Genomic DNA, 25534 nt, shown 5'->3' on the forward strand with positions numbered 1-25534 from the left:
AAATGTCAGAATCGGCAAGGCAGATTAGTGATTTCCAGGGGAAGGGGGAAGTGGGGAATTGAGAGGTACAGAGTTTCTTTTTTAGGTGATGAAAATGTTCTGGGATTAGTGGTGATGATGGAACAACTGAAAAAACTAAAAAGCATTTAATTGTACACTTATGTAGGGTGAACATTATGGTATATGAATATAAATTTGGTATATGAATAATATGAGTATATATAACTTTATATAACAATACAGTTATTGTCAAGGAGACTAGGAGGCGACATTGAATTAGGTTCATGTGCAAAAAGACAATTTCATACATGTATATCCCAGGCTTATAACTGAAATTATTCATCTGTAAGTATCTGTAAGTATTTTATTCCAATCGGAATAAAATAATAGATAAGGGTTACATTAGAGTAATTGAATTCTAAGTTTTCTTGTTTATATTCTGCAAATTGAAGATAGTATAGTTACATTTCTTTTATCGTTAAAACATTGTTTCATTCAAAACCAGTACTCTATTCCGAGTCTCTACCATGGAGTCTGATCATTTTAAACTAGCTTCGAAGTCTCTGTTTCCTTTGCATTCTGATGGCACATAATACAGTCTCCTCCCCAGACGTTTTCTCCTCAGGACAGAGGCTGCATCTTACCCTGTTCTGACTGCTCAGCACCTCTCTCAGATGCTGACAAATGGTGGGTACCCTAATAAATAATTGTCCAGTTAATCTGACTTGAATATGAGCATGCTGAGTTTTATAGCAGAGTCATTATGGTCTTTGACAACTTGGGGAATTGTTGGAATAATTCTATCAGTCAACTTAAATAAGAAAAACACATTAGGTTTTATAGGAGAAGTATTTAATACCAGAATTGTGTGTAACTCCTAGGGGATTGTTTATGCCTCCTATAAACATAGTCTAGGAATTGTTGACAAAGCTTGATTTAGCAGGACTTCTATAATAAATATAGCCCAAGCTTCTGTATAAAAAAAGTACAAAGGGACAAAGGCTTCGGTTTTTACAGATCTTGGAATAGGGGCACTGAAAAAGACCGAGAGGTGAGGTCATCTCATCCTTCTTCCTGCCCTGATGACAACACCTTCTATCTTCCCACAGATCTGTGTGGCACTTCAATTAACGAATCCCTTGGGAATGATGGTGCTTTGTAAGGCATCAGCCTTGTGAAAACACTCCTCCCATCATAAATCACATCAGTGAAGCAAAGCCTCCCACTGCTAGATAAAGATGCTTCTGTGTGCTGCTCTGTTTGTAGCTTTCCAATTAAAAGTACAAGAGGCAGAGTTCTGTAGTGTGCCAAATATCCCTAAACTCTTCTTTTCCCCCCCGCCCCTGCTCAGTGGGGACAGGCTCACCTCACTTGCTCTCCTCCTCCATCATACACAAAATATTGTTACAGAAATGCATTTCTCCCTTTTCAAAAGATGGGATCTGCTACAAGTTGCAATTGTTTGGCACCTACACTTCTCAGTCCCTCACAGTCCGTGTTCCTGCAATCTGGCATTTTCCTTTAACTGTGGTATGAATCACGGTGTCTGAATCTTGCACTTCATTGCCTGGTTCAGGGAATTCCAGGAGTCAGGTCGAAAACTTATTTTGTTCTTTTTAGGTTACCTTGCAAAGGAAATGTCAGGAGGGTTTAGCCATGGCACTCCCCAAAGATAACCTCACTTCACTGCTTCACAGCTTCATGGAAATTAAACTCATGAATCCAGTGGAAGTGCGGAAATCCTCGTATCAAGTGCTTTTGGAGGTAGAGAAAGCTGTTCTGTGTCTCCTCACTGGCTTTAGGAGCCATTAATCCTAGCAATTTATGTTTCCTCTGGTGTGTGCCCCATCTTTGGCCAGTTCCTGTCCCACAATGACACAAGAGCCCCAGTCCACATTTTATGTTTTCTAGAATCTGTGACATGATCTTAACATGTAGATGGTATGTGTGTGTCTACATGTGTCCTTAGCAACTCTGTGCTCCTTATCTGAAACCCTAGTCCTGTATTACATTCCTTCCTCTGAATATGAATTTTCTGATTATATTCTCCCTGTTTATACAGGGATTATCATACTTTAAAAAAAATTTGAAAAAAATCCCAGAAAAGTCCTCCAAACTCTCAATAACGTATACACCTACCTTCTTAGGAAAATCTCTGCCAAACCTGAATTATTCAAATGGTAATGATTAACTCATAATTCTTTTCCATTCTGCTCAAGGATAATTGCAATCATTGTCGTAATGAGCATGGAGAACAAATGCCTGGATTATGTTCCCTGAGTCAAGACCACACTGCATTCACGGAGATCAGTTCATCACAGTAGTGGATGTGCTAATTTCCTAGGAGGTAATGCATTTCCCGTAAAATGAGCAAATGAATGGTTTTAAACTTACACCAATATCCATAATCATTTTATGTAATCCTTCATGAAAATTGAATAGACAATTGGAACAATATCATATTGCCTTGAAATTTTGTAGGAAATCACAAAACCGGCATATGTAAATGTACCTTTTAAGCAATGTTGTGTCCCTGAGAAAGACAATGAGTTCAGTGTCATAAAGGTTATAAAGGATGATTATATTCACCAATGTTTCCATTAATGATGAAAAACACAGATTAATTCTACAGCATTCTCTTTTAAACTGCTGTGAAAATTAAAAGAGACCAAGGAAAGCACCAAAGCCAGATTGGAGCTATAAAAATGAGATGGGAGCTAGATACAGGGTGTGAGAATCTTGACATTCTTCCTCCACAGCATCTCTGCTTTTCCACCCTCTCCTCACTCCCACACGGATCCAGTCTTCCACCAGGTAAGTTCAGCTGGCCTACCAGAAATACCACACCAGCTTTATTGCACTCAAGATTTAAGAGCAGGTCCAATCAAAATTCTTCAACCTGCCTCTTAAGGCCCCCAATTTTACCCAGCCACCTTTCCTTAAAATGACCCTCCTAGACCTACAGAGCCACTGTGTCTATAGTCTGTCCAGACTGGGTTGAGGACCTCTTTTTCAGTTTGGTACATGGTTTCCTAACAGCATATTGGTCCCATGTTGTCATATCCATCTTTATAATGTTGTGCGGTTACAGCTCTCTAGAAGTACATACACCTTTATTGCAAACCACAGAAGGTCATGGCCTTTATTTCTTTTGAATTTTCCTCAATTTTAAGGATGTCATAATATCTGCAATAAATGCTTATTAAGACTATAAAATAATGGAATTTGGAGGAAGCTAGTAGGAAAGAAAATGAGCCTTGGTATATAAAGTAACAGTTACCAGAATTATATTAACGTAGTATTGAGGCACTCTCCAAGAATTTGGAGAAAAAATGGAAAACAAGGCCTAAATAAAGTCTATACACTTAGCAGTAAAATTTCCAACAAACTTTTCTCATCCAGGTAGAAAACTAGAGGACTTGTTTTCTGAAGAAAGTGCATGTCCACAGGGGAGAAATACCTTCCAAAATGAACATTTGGGTTCCCCCGTGAATGGCCAGGTTGCCGTTCTCACCCCACGATAAAACTTACTAGTTATGAGTGCCATCTGTGCACACACAGCTTATCATCCACTCTTTAATGTTTTATTCTAAAACGTAAATGGACAGATAAAGATCAATAGGTATTCGAGGAAAAACTCTGCCACAGAATAGAAACACCCAACAAGCAAATAAGAGAAAAAGAGCTTCGAGAAAGCAGAGACCATGCAGTAAACAGAAGAAAGCTTCAAAGGGCAACCATAGTATTTTTTGAATAATAGGAGCTGTTACAACCATGAAACTAGAATAAGAAAGGGTTTTGAACTTAAAAATAGGACAGTTTTTTAAATAAAAAATTTAAAAGATAAATACAAAGAACTTTTCACAAAGTAGAATCAAAGATGAAGTAGAAAACAGAAAAGAAAGTTGTGAAAGATTAGATCGATCTCAGAAAAATAGAGAAACGGAGATAGGGATGCAGCCCCTGGCCACCGTATGGTTCTCTTCCTGAGTGAAGATGCCCTCCCGCCCTGGGGCGGGGAATGAGGGTCTCTGTAAAATGCAGAATCAGTGAGTCCGAGAATGAACCTGACATTCTTACATTTCTGACAAGCTCTTGGGTGATGCCTGTCTGTGCTGGGGCCATGGACCACACTTGGCGTAAGCAGCAAGGTTGTAGTTTGGTCCATCTCGGATCTTCCCTGCACCCATCATCGATGACTAAACCACTCGAGACTGAGGTCGTGAGGCAGCGGTGGGTGGCAGGTGTCCCTCAGATCTCTGTGCAGCCAAATCTGAACTCACGGTCTTCTCCCCAAAACCTCATTCCCCTGATTATTGTCTCTTACTCAATTATCAACACCTCTATCCTTCCAATTTCTCAAACAAGGAACCTGAACATCAACCCACCCCCACCTCTTAACTGCCCAAATACTTTGGTAGATCCCGTTTCCTGAATATTTCTCACCATTTCCTGTTTCCTGCTCTCTCTGCCCCTGCCTTCACGGGGGTGAGGAGGGGCTTCCCAGTTCACATCTCTTTCACTGTACTCCAACCTCCTCTCTAACTCTGGGTCTGAGACTGGGCTCTGGCAGGAATGCTTGTCAAACACAAACATGACCATGTTAATTTCCTGCCTACAGTATTCTCATAATTCTCCATTATTTAAAATAAAACCTAATCAGGCTTCTCTGCTGGGAGCCTGCTTCTTCCTCTCCCACTCCCCCTGCTTGTGTTCCCTCTCTCGCTGGCTGTCTCTATCTCTGTTGAATAAATAAATAAAATCTTTAAAAAAAAATAAAAATAAAAATAAAAATAAAAAAATAAAACCTAAGTTCATTACAATGACATTTCAAGGTCCTTCTTGATCTGACTTCTTGTCTATTTTAGTAGTTTCATCTCCCACAAACGCACACTGCCCTGGCCATGTTGACTTCTGTTTCACATGGGCCATTTTCTCTGTCTGAAATTCCCAATCCCACTGCTTTGCCTGGAGAAGTATTCATTCTGTAGGACTCAGCTGGTCTCCAGGGAAGCCTGCATTGCTCTTCCTAGGCAGAGTTAATTCTATTCCCTATCAGTATTTTCCTTTTTTTCTTTATTTTCTTTCTTCTCTTTTGTCCTTATCAGTGTTTTGACTACAGTGTCCCTTCTTAACCAGCAATTTTCCTCATGTGAAATTCTAGTATCGGGATTTCCTCCCATGTACATTTTTGATCACCACAGGATTTTCATTTGTGCATTGTATTGGGAATTATTAAGAAGGGTGGGGACTCAGGATTCAGAATAGAAGACAGAAGTGAAGTGGACGGCACAGAAGGAGTCAGGTTGTACAAAGACATCTTGGAGAAGTTAAAGGAGGAAGAAAGGAAAAGACAGTTCTGGTTCTTACAACTGCTTTCTGTTGGTTTCATAAGGGGTGAAGGAGGGAGAGAAAGGAGTTGAGACTTCCATAGGCATTGCTGTGGAGCCGGGGAGAGAGGTAGGGAAGTGAGACCGTGAGGCAGGACTGGGAGCAGAAGTCATGAGTTGTTGATTAGCAGCTCACTGACACACACATCTGGAGAGAGTGACACAACCCTGATTTCTTATAGCTCATTCAAAGTCCCCAGTGCATATCTCTGTTCTGGAATCGTCTTCCAAAAGAGGAGAGCTGAGACCCCACTGATTTTCCTTGTACCCAAGATTTTAAAATCAACTGTGAATTCTTTTATCATTTCTTGCTTTAATGAACCCAAACCCAAGTGGTAGAAGAGGAAGGAGAGGTATTATGATATTTATTCACATGGTAATAACAGTTTCTGCTTAGTGAGCGCTTATGTGCCAGAGACCAAATGTGCTAAACATTGTATACTCCTTCGGTGCTGTTATTATCTTTCGGCTGATGAGGAAACAGGGCCACATGGTTAGGAAGTGGTGGGGCTGGAATTTGAACCCGGATCAATGAGCTTCAGACCCCATGTTCATAACCCTTCAACCACGTGGTGTCCCCTAGACATGACTTTGAACGGAAAAATATACACTGTATTTCATTTATATTCCTGTCATTTTGTAGCGTAAAGGGCTAATACATAAAGGGCACACTCCGGGTATTTGTGGAATGCATTCTGGATTAGGGAGGAAATGGGAGATTTGCTCATCAATTAAAGACAAGGTTTCAGGTCAGTAGAAAGTTTACTTTGGGGGAGGGAAGAAGGGTGATTATTCACCTTCTAAATCCAAAGGTCATGGAATCTAAGACTTTTAAAATTTCTCTTTGCTGAAGAAATTCCAAATAAGGCAGGTAAACAGAATTCATGATAATGCTGTGGAAACAGCAGATGATTTTTATATGGCTTCCCCCAAGTCAGCATAAGCAGATGGTCTGATTTGTCTGTTGATCTCAGCTAGAGTTGAGTAGGTGAGCTGGAGGTAAAATCCCCCAACTCACCAAAAGTCAGACCTTGAAAGGATATTTCTTTCTTGTTTTTTTCTCATGTGAGGGACAATTAGGAATTGTATGCCTAGATTAGGAGCAAAGAAATTACTTTGTTTAATAATAAGCACATTAGTAAAACAGGAAAATCCTATCAGACAGGAAGTTCTTATTGAGATCATGCTGGAGACCTTTTCTGTCGCACAAAAAGATTTGCTGAGTACATGTATGTACTTTAGGAAAACATAATCATGAAAATAGTTACGTTCATAGCTCAGAGGGGTAGAATTGTCCTTTGTGTTGGAAGATTCTACCCCATCCTATTTCGTCCAGTTCTAAGTTGACAAATATTTCACAGTGTCAAGCATTTCCCCCATCCCCACCCCAGGTTGTTAAGCTTTTAAACAAACCTTGGACAAATGTAACTTTAAAGAAATATATTCACCTGGAGATACCATTTATTGCATTACACCTATTTCTTAAAACAACAACATAACAAAAAAACTCATTACTTAACCTCAGTATCACCTCAAGTAAACAGCATCTTGCCAGCTATTTTTGTTGCTATTTTTTAATAGAACACGTGTAAAATGGTGCTATATTTTTCCATATCAAACTGTACTGCTTTATCTAAGGAGGTAATTTTATGTGGATACTATCTAAAATTTTCGATGGCACTTCCAAGTTTCCACAGCCTGTTTTTCTAAATCTTTGAAAATAATGAGTCTACATGCAAAGCATCCTTTTATTTCTTCAAAGGGTTTCCCATAGCAACTAGTTCCCATCCCATCTTTCTAACTCTGGTTTCAATTTTTTTAATTGTAAAACATATAAAATTTATAATTGTGATAGCTTTTTAAAAAGATTTTATTTATTTATTTATTTATTTATTTATTTATTTATTTAGCGAACAGGGGGAGAGGCAGAGAGAATCCTAAGCAGACTCTGTGCCACGTGTGGACCTGGAGATCATGACCTGAGCGGAAACCAAGAGTTTGACGCTTAACCTAATGAGCCACACAGGCACCCCTCATTTGAAAAATTTTTAAAGTTCAGTGACATTACATACTTTCTCATGGTTGTGCAACCATCACCACCATCCATCTCCAGAACTTTTTTCCATCTTTCCAAAGTGAAAGATGCACCCATTAAACAAGAACTCCCCATCCTCCCTTCCCCCAGCCCAGGAAACCACCATGCTACATTCTGTCTCTGGGAGTTTGACTACTTTAGGGTCTTCCTGTAAGTGGAAGCATACAGTATGTGTCCTTTTGTGTCTGATTTATTTCATGAGGCATAATGTTTTCATGGTTTATCCATGTTACAGCAGGTGTCAGAATTTCCTTCCATGTTAAGGCTGAATAATATTCCACTGCGTGCCTGTAACACATTTTGTTTGTCTATTCATATCTGTCAACAGACATTGCGATTGCTTCCACATTTTGGCGATTGTGAATAATGCTGCTGTGAACATGGCTGTACAAATACCTCTTTGAGTTTTTTTTTTTTTTTTTTTCAGTTCTTTTGGTGTATACCCAGATGTGGAATTGCTGGATCCCATGGTAATTCTGTTTAATTTTTTAAGGAACTGCTATACTGTTTTGTAGTGGCTGCACCATTTTACTTTCTCACCAAGAGTGCACGAGGGTTCCAGTTTCTCCACATCCTCACCAACACTTGTTATTTTCTGGTTTTTGTTTGTTTTGATAGTAACCATCCTACTGGGTGTGAAGTGGTATCTCATTGTGGTTTTGATTTACATTTCCCAATAGTGATATTGAGCATTTTTCATGTGCTTTTGGACAATTTGTACATCATCTTTGGAAAAAATGCCTATTTTCTTTGCCCATTTTAAAAAGGAATTATTTTTTATTGTTGTTGAGTTATGGGAGTTCTTTATGTATTCTGGATATTCACCTCATATCATATATATATAATTAGTAAATAGTTTTTCCCATTCTGTGAGTTGTCTTTTCACTGTGTTGATGGTGTCTTTCTGTATACAAAAGTTTTTTCATTTTCAAGTTGTCCAGTGTATCCATTATTTTGTTGTTGCCTGTGCTTTTGGTGTCATATCCAAAAAATAATTGCCAAATCCAGTGTCATGAAGCTTTCCCCCTTTGTTTTCTTCTTTAAAGTGTTAGTTCCTGTTTTTAGATATTTGATTCATTTCGAGTTAATTTTTGTATAAGGCTTAAAGGGTCCAATTTCATTGTTCTCCATGTGGATAACCAGTTTTTCTAGTATCATTTGCTGAAAGGTGGCTACTTCTTAAGCAAAGATTGTTTTAGTGAATGTTTCCAAAGCAGTTTGTTACCATTTCAAAGGTCAGACAGATAATGATTAAGTTGTGCATCACTTAAAGGTAGATTTTGACCTCTTACAAGTTGAAGAGTACTGAAGATCTAAGATCATTTACATCCCTTGGGAAGGAAAAGTAACCTAGCCTAGGGCAAAGAAGAGAGAACTGAAAAGTTGCAGGATATTTCATAGGCCAAAGTACATCTGCCTGCTTTGCTTTCCCTTAAATCCCACACTCGGCTGGAGTGGCTTCCCTCTTCCTGACAGCGGAGGAGGGTTGCCGAGGAACATGTCCTCATCTTTTCTTTGGAGTTTGCTGATTTTGTTGACATTTGCTGAATCAAATGGTGAAACTGGAGGCCTTGAGCTTCAGAGACAAAAGAGAAGTACTGAGCTCCAACAGTAAGTAGACACATGGATTATTGTTGCTGAGGGTCGAGGGAAGGCGGTCGTTAGTTTCCACAAATAGCCAGAGAAGCAAAGGTGTAATTTTTCTTCAAGAAAAAAATGGTGTTCAAGACAAATAGGGAAAAACATTTGGACTGATGTATGGGATTATCTTCTTCTACCTAAATTATTCACTGACCATTTTGCAAATAAGGCAAGTATGCAATTGCTAAGAGCCATCTCTAGGAAATCTGCAGAGAAAAAAGGGCAGATGAGCAGGGAGAATTTGGTTGAGTCGACCACAGAGTGAAGGTGTATGCAGTCTGCAGATATTCAGTGAGAAATGTTGTTGTTTAAAAGTTACATGTGCTAATTATTGATGCATTCTCTGGTTTGACTTATATAGGGCTCGGATGGCTGCAGAGAGGGGAAATTTAGTGTTTCTTGCTGGGTCTGCTCATAACATTGAATTTAGAACTGGATCCCTGGGAAAAATCAAATTAAATGAGGAAGACCTTGGTGAATGTTTACATCAGGTAATACAATGGAAATATATCGAAGTAATTTTGTATATACAGTCGTTTAATTCAAGAGGTCTGTATGAATCCATACCTTAAATCTTTAGCTCTGGGAACGTAACTGGAGGTGAGGTAAGTCTTATAAAGAACAATGCCCTAGGGTTAATGATGGGCAGAAGGAGGAATTCTAGTGGGAAGTGGCTCATCCTGGGGGCTTATGTCCTCTAATCCATCTAATCCAGAGAAGGCCTCCAGGGTCGTACTGGGGCTCCTTCACAAGAGGAGAAGGAGAGGGGCCAGAGAAAGGTTTGGATGTGACCAGTTTACTTGTGCCAGAGAACAAAATTGGCCAATTATTCTTCGCCTTCCTGAGTGTTTTCAGTGTCCGTTAGCTACTGTCTCACACTGGTGTATCAATGGTAACATTAGAAGCCAGCACTATTTAGAACTTCCTAGGGGCTCTCCAGTGTGCCCTGCGCTTGCTGTGTGTTATCCCAGCGAACCCCCACAACTGTCCTATGAGCTTGGCTTTATTATCACCTCACCTGTAAGGGAGGTAAAAGAAATGTGCAGCGGTGCAGCGGGTCGGCCAAGGACACCCAGGAAATGGCTGAGCCCAAGCAGTCCGATTTCCAAGCCAGGCCTCTTAACAAGCACTCCCAACCGTTATGAGAAGAAGTGCACATGGAAAGTACCTTGATATGTTGTTACTGAAAAGGGCAAATAGAATTATGCCATGGCTATTTTAGTCCGATGTTTATTATGCATGGTATTGTTTTGATTTTTACAATAATGGGCAAGATCTTGGTGCTTAAAATAGAACAGTACTCAACTTTAAAAAATTTTGCATCTGTAACACACACATGACTTTTTCACTAGGCTTCTCCTCCTCCTTTTCCATTTTGAAATTAGATCCAGAAAAACAAAGATGATATTACAGATTTAAAAAGGAGTGCAGTCGGTCTGCCTCAAAATATTTCCAGTCAAGTCCATCAGCTTAATTCTAAGGTAAGTCTGATGTCCACATCATTAGCATAAATGGGTTTTCTTAATTCAACTTTGTAAGTAACCATTTTGCAGAAGGCATACCAGCTTTTCCACCCCTTTAGAAATTTAGCATTGTAATTATGGACTTTTTAGTTAGATGATGTAGGTCTAATAGGGGACGCAGAGGTAGTGATGGGCAGAAGGTTGTAATGCTGTGACAAGAGCTTATTGCATAAGTAGGTCTTGCCCACATTCTGATAGAACCTTCTTATTGGTGCAGTGGATGAACCATCGTCATTTATGAAAGTTTCCTGTGTGCAGAGTCTCTGTGTGCAGAGAAGCAATGAGTCAACTTATCAATGGGTTGTACTTCCTTTTTTAAAAAATGCCTTAAAAAAAAATCTATATGATGGAAGGGAGTAGGAAGGAAGGGAAGCCTGGAGAGAAGAGGAATGAAGAGGGCAAAAGCAACAAAAAAGGAATGAACAGACAAAGCAAGTCCTTAGCAGAGGGTGTTAGGAAGATATGCCAAGGGACAATATCACATGTGAAATGCTAACTGATGCCTTCTCTTCCCTACTGCTTAGCTTGTGGATCTGGAGAGAAAATTTCAAAGCTTACAGCAGGTAGGTCCCATTACTACTACTTTGTCTGACATCTTTCACTGAAAATATGCTAGAATCATTGATGGGACTCGCATTCTTATCTTGAGACAGTTGGATGATCCGTATCAAGGACTTTGCCTTTTCCCATAATTTAATTCTCAGCACAGTTTATGCTTCCCAGAATACAGATGAGGAACCTGAGTCTCAGATAAGGTAACCAGTCCCAGGTCACTGGGCATGTGGACTACACCTGTCAGCTAGTGACCCCCAACTTGCTGATTCCAGCATCTAGGACTGAGTATCAAAAGGCCATGCATCAGGGTGTCTGGGTGGCTGGTCAGTTGAGCTGACATAATTTTGGCTCAGGTCATGATCTCGAGGTCCTGGGATCGAACCCTGTGTCGGGCTGTGTGCTCAGTGGGGAGTCTGCTTGAGGATTCTTTCCCTCTCCCTCTGTCCCTCCCTATCTCCTTTCTAAAATAAATAAATAAATAAATAAATAAATAAATAAATAAATAAATAATAAAATAAATAAATCTTAAAAAAAGAAAAAAGAAAGGCCATGCATCTTCTCTAACATTAAACTCAGAGGCTTTGGGTATTCACAAAATATTTCTCTCTCTTTTTTTACAGATTTTATTTATTTATTTGACACATGGACAGAAAGAGCAAGCACAAGCAGGGGGAGCGGCAGGCAGAGGGAGAGGGAGAAGCAGGCTCCTCACTGAGTGAGGAGCCCAATGTAGGGCTCAATCCCAGGACCCTGGGATCATGACCTAAGCTGAAGGCAGATGCTTAGGAGCCACCCAGACATCCCACAAAATATTTCAAAATTCCTTAAAAGTATATTTCCTGGTAATTAAATTTGAGCAGTTTCTTAGAGTAAACCTTCCATAACTTTATAAGTACATGCTTGTAAACTTGTCCTTGTAATTTTAGACTTCTCATCTGTTTTGAAGTTGGCTGATGTTTTTAAGATTTTAAGATTTTCGTGGAAACTATGACATTTTACCCAGAGAAATGCACAGAATGTCCCCATATTAAAATTAAAAAGGAGATTCCAGGTTTAGAATCCCTGTTCTCATATTCTGGATCTGTTGTGATTATGCTTCAAGTGTGGTCCTCCGTTTTGGTGTTTTAAACTTGGTGAGCAAGTTCGTGTATGTATGCCTTTTCCTGACTTTAATACTAAATTGCTTCTCAGCCTTCATCTTTTTTAGGGAGTAGTTGAATTAATGAAAACAAGCAAGGAATCCTACCTCTGGAGCAAGGCACAGTACTATAGCTTCCAGTCTCCTAGGGTGCTTCATTATTGCTACCAAAAGTCAAAAGCTGGAGGCCATGGTCAGATGACCCCAGACTCCCCCTCCCCTTACCCCCAGGAAGAAATTTTTAATGATTTTTGGATATAAGTGCCTTTTATGCATTCCAATAGGGCAAGTGCTCTCTGGTACCATAGCACCATCATTCCCCAATATCTTCCTCCTGATTGCTTACTGATTCCATTTGCTGCTGGGCCTTCATAGGCTTTCAAGTTTTAAAACACCAGATAACATTGCTTTTGTGTGCCAGAGAACTTTTAATGAGTTTGTGGTTAATTTTCATAATCATGTCCTCTGACAAACAGGACTATTTGTGGTACAGGGCACAAAGATGGATGAGATCGTGGAAGAAAACAGAGTCCAGAAAGAGACCCCCCGCATGCGTGGTCACCTTGCTTTTGACAAAGGAGAAGAGAGATGGGTTTGGCAATCAACGATGCTTAGTTATTTAGTTGGGTACCCTCTGGCTCTGTTTCACCTGTAAAATGAAGGGAACAGACATGACTTTCTCTGTGAGTCACTGGATTAAAAAAAAAAAGTCATGAATAATTTTACCCCTACTTTAATTTTAATTTTTTAAAATTTTATTTTGTAGCCGCATTATAATTTTTAAAACAGAGAATTAGACTACGATTAGGTGAAGTTAATAAAATAGCTTTTCTTGCATAACCACTTGTCCTCTCTAAAGAAGTTTTCTGCCCCCAAAGGCATTACAAAGCTTATGAGATTGGAACTACTAGCTGACATATGGTAAGATTCTCCAGGTTGTATAGACAAAGGCAGGTCTGTTCGTGACTCTGGTCTGAAAGTAGTCACATGAGCACAGGAGTGGAGGATGTATCTAAGCCCACATCTCAAACAAAGGGACTTACTTGGAGTGAAAAGAGTTCAGTCATCTTAACCCATGGCAGGAGGGGTGGCAGCAAAAGATGATCAGATTTCAAATGCTTATCTGGAGGTACCAAAGAGAAGCATAGCAGCAAAAGAGCCAGAATTCCCATTTTGTTTTCTCAGTACAATAGGACTGTCCATTATTATTCCCAATCTGAAATCTTTACTCTTGTCCACCAGCGTCTATTTCTCAGGTGAACAATGCTTTCCCAAAGATAGGTTGAGTATCTTCTCGCCTTGTGCCTCATTCCATAGTAAAGGAAAATGCATAGGACCGATCATGTAAAACACTCTGTTTTTTCCACGAGAGTTGATTTTTCCATGACAGTTGATTTGAAGAAGAACTTCAGTAATTGATTTAAAGTCTGGAGGAGGACCCTCCCTTGACTAGGGGTAAAATGTACTTTCACACGTGGACCTGCCCCGAAACATGCCTTTCTTTGCTGCCTGCTGAAAGTACGATGGTCTTGCTCACTGCCCTGTCTTTGTTTCAGACAGTTGACAGAAAGGGTTGCAGCAGCAATCCCTGCCAAAATGGGGGAACCTGCCTCAATCTCCATGATTCCTTTTATTGTATCTGTCCCTCCCAGTGGAAGGTAAGCCACTTGGTCTTTTGTTTAAAATGACAGTGAGTCAGCGTCAGTGGTTTCTTTGGAATCACTCAGACATATTTAATTCTCCATCCAAAGTTTCTAGGATTCTGTGGTTTCCCGAATCAGGATGAATTACACCATGTATGCCAAAATCCAAACAATGGTGAGCACAGCTGCGTAACCCACTGAACACCAAGCCGTCTTAAGGAGGGGTTCACTTGACTGCATAACTCTGTGGAAGGGCATGATATTTAGGCTAGCATCAATTTAAATTGTTCAGCACTGAAAGTACTAAATGAATCTTGACATAGCCATGTAAATTTTCTTGCCCTTTTCTGTTAATGGTGAAAATATTCCTGACATGTGCATTTAAAAAAAATTAAGTGACTATTCCCAGACATAGCCTCATGGTAACATGAAGATTAGTTAGTATAAGGATTCTTCTTGTGTGACTGGTGTGATTTTACCAAGAGCTCTTTGGCTCCCTTAGGCCAAATCTGAGTTCAAGAGGAAGGATAACTGGGTATTAGTATTAGTATGATTGTATCTCACTTGACTGAAAACTTCTTTACTGTGCATGTATAAATCCCTGAGCATATCATATGAATATTGGCCCCAGTTGCTTCTGCGGCCCGTGGCACCTGACTTTGTTCTTTACATGAATACAGGGTCCTCTGTGCTCAGTTGATGTGAATGAATGTGAAATTTACTCAGGAACACCCTTGGGCTGCCAGAATGGAGCCACATGTAGAAATACAGCAGGGAGTTACAGGTAATATTTCTCTTTTCTTTCTTTCCTTTTTTCCCTTTCTTTCCTTTTCTCTTCTCTTCTCTTCTCTTCTCTTCTCTTCTCTTCTTTTTTCTTTCTTTTCTTTTCTTTCTTTCTTTCTTTCTTTCTTTCTTTCTTTCTTTCTTTCTTTCTTTCTTTCTTTCTTCTTTCATTAGGATATATTTTTGAAGGACTAAAACATCCCATAGTTAAGAGCATCCATGATTAATTATCTGTATTACCAGCAATAGGTACCCCCTGGAGCAATATATGGCTCTTATTTGATGACATATAGCTATTTGTTTCAATGAAGAAAAGCTTGTGCATCCTCAACTCTTACCCATGAAGAAAGTCTTTCTCTGGTGTCCCTGAGGAACCAGAAGAAGGCCCCGATGGCTGGCATAGAGAGTGCGGACAGATTGGGCCGAAGCATTAGAGTCAGAACACTCAAGGGGCTGTCCTTGAAGAGCCTTAAGCAGAAGAGGGCTACCCCAGCACACCCGCGAGCCCATGCTGCACCCATTCATTAGAGAAGTGAGCTGATAGCGTTAGTGAAGATGTCTTCATTCAAGTGCTATGGCAAATGGTAACTGTAACAAGATGAGAGACTAAATTGAGGTTTTTCCCACATAGTTAACTCTCACTGCTTTTCCTCAATTAGCCATGAGGCCCCTTACCACAATCATCACACAGCTCCTCTCTTCTCTTCCGACATACTCTGTCAAATGGCTTGTCTATGGCGTCTTCCTGCTCAGCTCAGCCATCACCCTCTCCAAGAAAACTTCCTTTTCCTTACTAAGCTGAGCTAGGCATCCCAACACCTCCATGTTGCCATCAAACTGCAAGAGTATTGGTTACTAAAGCTATAGTGGCTGACACATCAGCTTTTAAAATAATCAAATCTGGGGTCCCTGGGTGGCTCAGTCAGTTAAGACTAACTCTTGGTTTTGGCTCAGGTCATGATCTCAGGGTCATGAGATCAAGCCCCACGTCAGGCTCCATGCTCAGCCTGGAATCGGCTTGAACTTCTCTCTCTCCCTTTGCCCCTTCATCCACTCATGCTCTGCCTCTCTCTCTCTCTCTTAAATAAATAAATCTTTAAAAAAAAATTAAGTCCAGATCAACATCAAACCTACTTTTGTATAGTTCCTTAAAATCACTTAAAAAAAACACGCTGGACATTATCTTCCCCCATTTTCTGGTTGGTCTCCTATATTCTGTGATTATTAAAAGGTAAAAAAGTTGATTCTGTGATAACATGAACAAATTCTTTCAATACACAGGGATATAATCTCACCGGAGTAAAGAGCAATTATTTGCTTTCTTACTAATGTCTCTGCTATCTTGTTCTCCCATTCCCTTGTAACAGTATCCATTCTATTCTTTCCAGCAAAACTGAGTGCAGTAATTTTGTCATTTCCTTGTCATCTGTTACCACACTGTTTTCTCAGAAAGCAGTCACAATCCTTCTCTTTTTCACATAATTGGTCCTTTTGTTCTTTTGATCTGATCTTAAAAATTTTTGCTCATTCCAAGTCACAAACTGAATTCATTCAAACTTCCGATAGATATTTTCATGAGCTTCCTCATTGTGCAAAACCCAAATCAATCACCTCTGACTTAAATTAAGTATTATATTATTGAAGAGACTTTTGCTTTCAGGACTTTGTTTCTCATTTTAATGAACTCCCTGATCCCTGCCTGCTATTATGAGCCTTCAGGCTTGGGCTAGATCCAAAATGCAGGTCCAGTCTTTCATTCCCTTGAAAGCATTATCTCCTGATCTCTGTTTATGGGCACATATCAATGAGAATTGCTGCTCAGAGATACTGGAGGAAAATAATTCCTAGCGCTAACACTTTCCTGCCTTGCTGATATCGAGGAATGTCCTGGAGATGAGATCTCACTCCTGGTCTTCCTTTATCATCACTGCCCTCTGGGGTCTTGCAGGCCAACAGAATAACAAAGATTGTGCAGCAGGTGGGATAGGACTTAAAGATCCAGCCAAAATTGATTTTTGTTTCCCCCAAGCACATTATTTTTACTCCTGCAAAATGGAAAAGAAAAAAAAATTAATGTAACTATTTGCTGCATGTCAGAGATTAGAGTTCTTTTTTCCAGGTATAATCATGAAAGAGAAAGAGAGAACCATTTTTATTTGTTGGGAGCTGCCTAAATGGCAGATTCAACTTTATTTGAGCAATATTGAATTCTCTTTTGTACCTTCCTGTAAAAAAAAACCCAAAAACCAAAAAAAACCAGAAAAACAACCCAAGGACTTGTGCTGACTCTGGAAATGGTTTTGGTTTCTAGTCTGTGTCCTTCATAGATTTGCTGGAGGACAGTAAGAACGAACATTTATGGGGGAATTGGATAGACTGGTGAGGAGTAGTAAGGAGGGCATGTATTGCATGGTGCACTGGGTGTTATACGCAACTAATGAATCATCGAACTTTGCATCAGAAACCAGGGATGTACTGTATGGTGACTAACATAATTAAAAAAAAAAAATTAAAAAAAATAAAAAAAGAACGAACATTTAAATCTTTTTTTCCCCTCTTGATATGAGGATAGCCCCATGAATTCCAATTGATATCTATGAGCTAAACACTCTAATTCAGTCATTTGATGGAGACTTTTTGGAGGAATAACAGAAAATAGAAAAAGGCGCATGAGCATAGGACTAAGTGCTTGCTTTGTGGAATATGTGTAATGAAACAGAGAACATTTAGATACTTTCTTGTGTTCTATTAATTATGTGAGATTAAATGCCTGTTAATCAGTAGCTTCCCTGAAGCTCGAAACCCCTTCAAGAAACTTCTATGGACATTTGCTAAAGGAAAATGAGCCACTTGTTGACGAACCTGGACCTGCAGAAATGTGGTCACAACAAAGGGTTTGCTCTGGGTTTGGGGCCGCCTTCAGCCTCTAACTCTTGGAACCCATTTACTTGGGAAGACAAAGGAGTCTTTATTTAAAGGGATTAATAATTCCTAATTATAAAGACCTTTGAAAGATAAAGCACTGTGCAGACACTAATTAATTGGAAGCCCTGTTTCATAGGAAACTTTCTGGTAAAAACTTTTTCTTGAGTAATGAAACTAGAGCAAGGAGACCGTTGTCTGTTCCACTGATGCCTGTGGTGGGAGGTCTTTGATGCATATTTTTCTCCTGCTTACTTTGGATTTAAGACAGACCTTGGGGTGCAAATTTGCCACTATCGATGGCATATATCATATTCTTTGGGCTCAGATCTAGAAGGCTTTCTAGAAAAAAAAGTTGAGTTTGTAGTTTGTTTTTTTCTCCAAGAGCACAATGATGGTTGGCATATTTTATTTTATTTCTTTCCACTGTCATCACCGGTGGTTTTTAAGACATGCAGAGTTTAAGCGATGAGGATAATCTGGTTTTAGCTCACTGGTAGTTAGGTATTAAGCTTATTACCTGTTTCAGTTAGTCAGTTATGTTAATATTGAACCATGGACTCTAACATAAGTTAAACTATGACTATGAACATGTATTTGACCTTTTTCAATTGCCAAACGCATTTGCAGTGTTTTTGAACATTGAAAAGCCCATTTTTGTTCTGCCAGAACCAAACCAGAAATAGAAAGTCATTATGAAGGTGACTTCTGCAGGGAGGTATATAATTCATCACTCTTTTTCTTTAAAGGACAGATCCAGATGCCTTGGGAATATATTTTGCATGCAAACACGGTTAGGTTAAAAAGACATAAAATTGTAAAGTCTTCGGGGTGCCTGGTTAGCTCAGTCGGAGGAGCATGTGGCTTTTCATTTTGGGGTAGTGACCTTGAGCCCCTTGTTGAGTGTAGAGATTACTTAAGTAAATTAAAAAAAAAAAGTCTTCAACTAACTACCTTTCAGAATATGGGAATGTGACATAGAAAAACACTGGTACAAGAGTAACACAGACCTAGGTTTTAATTCATCTTCCGCCAATTCCTAATCCTATGGCCTTGGGAAATGTGAGCCTTGCCAGTAAAATGGGATTAATACTTGTCTTTGAGGATCATAGCAAGGAAGCTAGTGGTATACTTGGCTGCTTTCCTCCCTCTGTTTCTCACATTAAGCTACATTTAAAAGAAAGACGTATTCTTTGTAGTTCTTTAGAGGAAAGGGAAGGATGAAAATTCACTCATCTCCAAGCAAGAAGGAGAAGAAAGAGAGGATTTAACCGCAGGTCGAGGAATCAGAATCTCCTCTCAAATCTCAAGTCATTTTCCAAAAGTAAAGCCCTTAGTGGTAAGGTAAACACAATTTCCTGAGCACTTCCTGCTAGAGAATGTCTTGAGACCCCAAGGTGAAAGTAATAGTAGTTATTTAGTACTACTATATAGTACTCGTAGTACTATACTATACTACATAGTATAGAATATACTATAGAAGGAGAAGAAAGATGCCATGGAAAGATGCCACCCCAGCAACGGTTTCCGGGGACCTCCGTGGGTACACCCAGTTCTGTGCCTAGAGCGTGGCTCTTGCTGCTTCTCAGACAGCTAGACTCTCCTCTCCCACACTCTCAGTCACACATTTTTATTCCTCTTCCGAAATCAGCTGAGCTCCTTGTGCCTCAACAAGGATTGTTAAAAGAGCTTCTTTACCTTATAGAATGGCCCCTTTCCAGAACACTCAGAAAGTAGTTCCTGGCCATGCAGGTCCTCCTTGTTCCTTGTCTCTGACTCCTTTCCCTGATGGTCAGCTGCTTCTGTGAGGCCCAGCGCTGCTGAAGGCAGGCAAATGGTGACCTCCAGGCCTGGCTCTCCACTCCAGCAGAAGTGCTCAAACATGTGAAAATAAATAAGCTTAGGCTCTGCGACCCTCCACCTCCTTTCCCGCCCTAGCTCGCCATTCTCATGCCTTCCACATTCCCTCTGAAGCTGCAGAACAGGTAGAAAGCTAACTCGGCCGTTTTAAGGATTGCAGTAGTTTTAAAACAGCTCTGCTCATTTGATTATTATTGAACTGAAATTTTCTCATAATAAAACACCCACTGCGAGCTTGGGTATGATATAAAATTGCACTTGTGAGTTAAACTGTGGTCATGAAGGAAATGTTACTATGTTAACTACATCTCTCATGGATAGAAGTAGTGCCCTTTGTAATATGATAATAATTATTGTATTCCCTGAGATGCGGCAATACCATTGCCCCTGTGCGGTTATACAATCTTGGAGAACATTTGGGAAAGTATCAGCTCAGTCAAGGTCACCTGTGCTTACTGGTGGGTCCAGTCGGAGGGACGATGAATGGACTTGATCTCTCCCTTTACCATCCCGAATGAACTCCATCCCCCGTAGTTTATGGATGTCTGACCTTTGAAAGCGCTGCTTGATGACCTGATACCAGAAGAATTTATGGTTGTAGTCGTGCCCAGAGAGTGAGTTGTGCCCCTTTTCAGACTGTGTTTTAGAGATAACACATTTACTCAATTTTCTTCCAAGTCTCCAGCCAGGATATCTGGTTTTCTGGTTTATGATTCCATGTGAACATCATTGACTTACAGTTGGAATTATTATTTTTCTCAATTGATGCTAAGAAATAGGCACTTGCCCTGACGTTATGCTCTTGTCTCACCAACAGTTGTCTCTGCTCACCTGAGACACATGGCCCCCAGTGCGCCTCCAGATATGATGACTGTGACAGGGGTTCCAAGGAGCTCTGCGTCCATGGCATCTGTGAGGATCTAGTCCGTGTGCAGGCTGGCCAGGTGAGTCCCTCGCAGAATGGGGCTCCTCGCAGGGAGTCATGGTTGTTCGTTCCTCTGCCCGCATGTCTGTGTAGGAGCAGAGCTCTGGCAGCGCTGCGGAGAGGAAGTCACTTCCTGCTCTAAAGGGGGCGCAGGTGAGGGAAAGGATGAGAGTTGTCCATAAATGAACAGAAAACTGGACCCAGAGGTGATATGATTATAGAAATTACTACCATTTTTATTACTCCTTCATAAATCTGTCTGTGAGGCGTGACCTTCTCGTGGTCTCAGGAGTTGTAACAGTGATGAGACATGGAAACACCAAAGGCCCACTCTTGCTGGCAACATGCCCTCCTAAGGAGTCTGGATTGTTGCTGGCCTGCAGACTCCGAGCCCCGCCCTGAGTGGCCCCCTGTGCTCTGGATCCTGACAACCTTGACTCCTAACCCTCAAAATCACCCAGCCCAGGCCCGCTTGGCCTTGTATGAGACCTTCAGGTCTTTATTTTTAGTTCTTTTTTTTTTTTTTCTACCCATGTGATGGAAAATGGTTCCCTTCCAGTGATGGTGGGAGGAGAGAGTGGGTGGGAGGGGAAGGAGAGACTTTCAAAAAGGAAACAAACAGAACGGATTTTCCAAGGTCTGTGCCTCCATGGGTGTTTTTCCCTCTAAAAACACAGCAGGCTGAGTGGATTGACTTTAATTATATTGACTTACAGTTCTTGATTGTGGTTGCTCTTTCCTTGGCATCTTTGGGGCAAATTATAGGTTTTCCTTACTCCAAAATAAAGATGTTTCTCTTTTTGCGTGGTCTGGTCTAAATGCTTAATCATATGGGAAGAAAAAGAGAAGGCACTCTATCGGCCTTATGGAAACAAACGCTGGAGGAGCAACAGTTGGGGGCTTGGTGAGATTTTCAAAGGCTTTTCTTCCTCGTTTTCTTGATGGCCTTGATTCACACTCTTGTCGTTCCGCCAGCCCAAGTACAGCTGCATCTGCGAGGCCGGGTGGACGTCCCCGCTGAACAGCTCGGCCTGCGTGCTGGACATAGATGAGTGCAGCCTCCAGCACGCACCGTGCTCAGCACTCGTGCAGTGCTTCAACACACCAGGCTCTTTCTACTGCGGGGCCTGCCCGACAGGTATGGGGGCTTGTCCATGCCCAGCTGGGCAAGGCGCCAGAACAGATTTCCTTCCACTGCCGAAAGCGAAGACGACCATTCCTAGAAAGCCTTCCAATCCCATTTCATGTCCCATTTCACTAACTCCCACTGCAGGCCCATCTTCCTGCTGTAATAATTCAGCAGCAGAAATCAGAGGGCCTGAGCCAAATGCGAGGGGTGGGGGAGGGGGGCAGGGTCAAGCACCTGCTTGCTGTGGCCAGAGGCTGACTTGGGCTCGTTCTAGCCCCACCTCCCTTACTGGCCAGATGTTTGCAAACTTGGGCAGATGATTTCACCTCTTAGTGTCACTGCTAGAGTCCAGTAGTCCTCACCTGGGTGTGTCACTGGGAGACCCTGTGGTCTTGCTGTAAATAGGGATGTCTGGCTTCATCTCAGACCCACAGAGACCGAATCTCCAGGTCAGGTCACGTGCCAAGTCACTGAAAACATAGACTCTGGGCTCAGAGGCTGCCTGGGTGTGAGTCTCTACTTCATCTCTCAGTCTATGAGATCATCATCATCATCCAATCAATGCATATTTGTAGAGCGCCTACTATGCGCAAAGCACTGTGCTGGGTGCACTGGGGGGCAATTAACCAGACCTCAGAGAGCCTATAAGGCCCGTTGGCACTGCTCGTGTGTTGTTAGAAGGTGGAGCATATAAGAATATAATTATTTCATGGAAACTTCATTGAGACACTGTGCTAGGGAATTTTTAATTCTTGCAACTATGACAAAAATCAAGAAACATTTAGTTTTATTCCACTTTAAAATACAAGACCATGAGGCTTGGAGAAGGTAGATAACTCCCCCAAGATCACATAGCTAATAAGCAGTCCCGAGTCAAACCTAGGTCTGCCTGACTGTGGCTCTGAGCTGGGCTGCTGAATACTTCATTGAGCTGTCTCATCAAGGAACCCACACACCTGTTGCTTCCTCTAGTGACTTTTGGTTTAGTGACTTTCATGTTACCTCCTTAGATCTTGTATAACTAGGAAGAAATTGAAAAAACACATAAAAATATTTTCCCTCTTAGTTCTCAGGGGCAACTAAAATTTGCAAATAACCACATTCTTGAAAGTAATTTGCCAGTGACAGTGACTTTAAAAACTAGAAATCAAAAAAATAAAGTATTTGAACTATAGGATTCTTCTTTTTATTGGAGAAAAAAAAAGAGAAACAAAAGCTTTTTGTTTTCCTGTTAATCACGTTATTTTCCCCCTGCATTTCAAAATAATACATGCTGCTTATAAAATATAAAGAAACTATAAAAGGTGAAAATAAAATGGCCAAAAATGCCCATAGTCTTATCACTCAGAGGACCGCCACTGACATTGGGGCATATTTCCTTCCAGCTCTCTTCTGTGCATTCTTCACTCACAAATACGATAATTTCATAGGTAGATTTTTAGAAGAGGACTCCACTTAGATCAAAGAAAAGAAATATTTTAAAAATTTAGAAGGTTTTAAACGTTCTTTTCATAATTTTAGTCATTTGAATAAGACTAATAAAACTCACTGTAACAATTGATTTAAACAGAAATATCCAGAGTAAAATGACCCTCTTTCTTCACCTTCAATCTGATCCTCCTAGTGAAACCAATGTTAACAATTGTTCTCTCTCTTCTTTCTTTTCCCTTGCTCATACAAACATGCAGACACATATGCAGGTTTAAAAAAAAAATTTTACCCAAATTGGTCTCATACTCTGCATATTATTCTAAAATTCTATATTATTAGTTAAAGTGTATATGGGAAAAATTTTTGGTTAAGTGTGTCTGTGCATGTCACTAAAAATAGCTTTTCATATTCAGTGGTATAGATGAGTTGTAATAGATTCAGCTGTGCTGCTAGTGATCATTGAGAGGTTTATTCTTTTTCCCCTGTTAAACAACTCTGTAGCAGACATCTGCTTACCTACATCTGTAGGTGCTGGCAGTTCTATCACTGCAGAAAAGGTTTTAAGAAGTGGAATTGTTGGTCCAAAGGTATATATTTAAAAAATTTTAATGAATACTGCTAGATCCACTTCCAAATAGGTTTTACTAATTAAACTTCTGACTAACAACATCTAAGAGTACCTCATTTGCCCACCCCTTTGCCAGAATTTGTTTTTTAAGAATTTAAAACAATGTTTGCTAACCCGAAAGGTAGAGTCTACCTCATTTTAATCTATGGTTTCTTATAGTGAAGCAGAATTGACAATTTGCATTTCTTTGTTGTTAACTTGTCTATAGAGCTAACTTTTCAAATCTTCTGATCTTTCTAGGCTGGCAAGGAAATGGATACAGTTGCCAAGATATCAATGAATGTGAGATAAATAATGGTGGTTGTTCTGTGGCTCCACCTGTCACCTGTGTGAATACATTGGGGTCTTACCACTGTCAAGCCTGTCCACCAGGTGCTGCACCAAGTTTCCTGACACCATTACAGGCAAAACATACATTTGGAAACAGGGTCTTGTGCTCCATTTTATTTTATTTTATATTTTATTTTTTTTAGAGAAGAGAGGAAGAGGGAGGAAGGGGGAGGGGCAGAGGGAGAGGGAGAGAGAGAATCTTAAGCAGGCTGCACACCCAGTGCCAAACACAATGTGGGGCTTGATCTCATGATCCTGAGATCATAACCTGAGCCGAAATCGAGAGTTGGGAGCTTCACCAACTGAGCCACTCAGGCGCCCTGCTTGTCCTCCATTTTAAATACAACTCTGTCTAAGGAGATATACTGAGTAGTGCCAAAAGTTTTATTTAACTTATGGATTCAGGGCATGTTAGTTCAAGCTATATTATGAAAAGCAATAAAAAATATTTTTAATATCAATGGAAGACAACAAACCTTTACAAATTGTGAAACAGCCTGGGGAGATAATGCAGAATTTGAAACATTTTCTCTGTGGATCTCAGACCTACAGCTCCATTGTTCCCACAAATAATTTATTAATACAATGTAGTCATGAAATGTTTTACATATAAAGTTAACTAAATAACGGGCAGACTAGTAAGCATATAATGCATGTACTTTTCCTTTCTCTTCTGGACAGAAGTTATCACTGCTATTCTGTGATCTAAACTGAGTGACTACCCAAGAAATTCATGGAGTTCTAAGGGATATATTGAAACTATATGTTTTATTAACGTGAAACAACAGTACTTTGGACTTCTACAATAATTTAGCTCTCAGATCATTAAATGCACTGTAATTAGAAAATGTCAATTTGCTTACTATCAGCACTTTCTAAGTTTACCAGTAGTTTCATTCATCTTTTTATTTTTATTTTTTATTTTTATCATTAGAAACAACCCAGAACATTGTTTCTGCAATCGGGTTCCCAATTCTTGTCATTTTTTCTTAATGATAGGAATTTGTGTATGACGCTTTATATTTACCTTTTCTGTTCTGATGCTAGAAAATCTTTGGTCGGCCGGTTCATAATATTTGGTTCTCGGATTGGGATTCTTCAGTATTCTTAATGTTGTTTGTTATGCCCTGCTCTTGCTCTTGTCATCAGGGTACCAAGGTGATGGAAGAGTGTGCACGCTCATTGACATCTGCTCGGTCAATAATGGAGGCTGCCACCCAGAAGCATCATGTTCCTCAGTTCTAGGTGATGACTCTCCCTCTGGTTTGGGGTATCTTAATACAACCCTCGAAAACAAATCAACAGTTAAAAAACAAAATCTCCTATCCTTAAAATTCTTATTTTGATCTTCTAACCAAAAAGTAATCCTTGTTTTAAAACTATACATTTGGATTTTTTAATGTAATAGACTATGGCTGTTCTCTGGTCTGGCCTAATTTAGCAATTATTTCCCAAGATAAGCCACATAAATGATTTATAACTGTATTAAAGAAAACAGCAAGGAGAAAAGGAGGAAGGACCACCTGTCAATTCCCTTTAAA

At 40.2% G+C, this 25534-nt stretch overlaps 2 protein-coding genes across 2 annotated transcripts in view; both read left to right on the forward strand.

The window, feature by feature from the left end:
* TRDMT1 (tRNA aspartic acid methyltransferase 1) overlaps positions 1–3682 on the forward strand; it is a 69024-nt gene extending 65342 nt beyond the window's left edge. The window contains exons 12-13 of the transcript XR_006411975.3: positions 1621–1764; positions 2220–3682. The gene's annotated coding sequence lies outside the window, so the exon portion shown is untranslated. The remainder of the gene's footprint in view (positions 1–1620; positions 1765–2219) is intronic.
* Positions 3683–8337: 4655 nt separating this feature from the next.
* CUBN (cubilin) overlaps positions 8338–25534 on the forward strand; it is a 256991-nt gene continuing 239794 nt past the window's right edge. The window contains exons 1-10 of the mRNA XM_026479003.4: positions 8338–9096; positions 9488–9617; positions 10512–10607; positions 11174–11212; positions 13899–14000; positions 14666–14769; positions 20368–20494; positions 21451–21613; positions 23904–24035; positions 25143–25238. Coding sequence (XP_026334788.3) covers positions 8984–9096; positions 9488–9617; positions 10512–10607; positions 11174–11212; positions 13899–14000; positions 14666–14769; positions 20368–20494; positions 21451–21613; positions 23904–24035; positions 25143–25238 — 1102 coding nt within the window. The 5' untranslated portion in view covers positions 8338–8983. The remainder of the gene's footprint in view (positions 9097–9487; positions 9618–10511; positions 10608–11173; positions 11213–13898; positions 14001–14665; positions 14770–20367; positions 20495–21450; positions 21614–23903; positions 24036–25142; positions 25239–25534) is intronic.

Source organism: Ursus arctos, unplaced genomic scaffold (genome assembly GCF_023065955.2).
Source record: "Ursus arctos isolate Adak ecotype North America unplaced genomic scaffold, UrsArc2.0 scaffold_30, whole genome shotgun sequence".
Taxonomy (NCBI): domain Eukaryota; kingdom Metazoa; phylum Chordata; class Mammalia; order Carnivora; family Ursidae; genus Ursus; species Ursus arctos.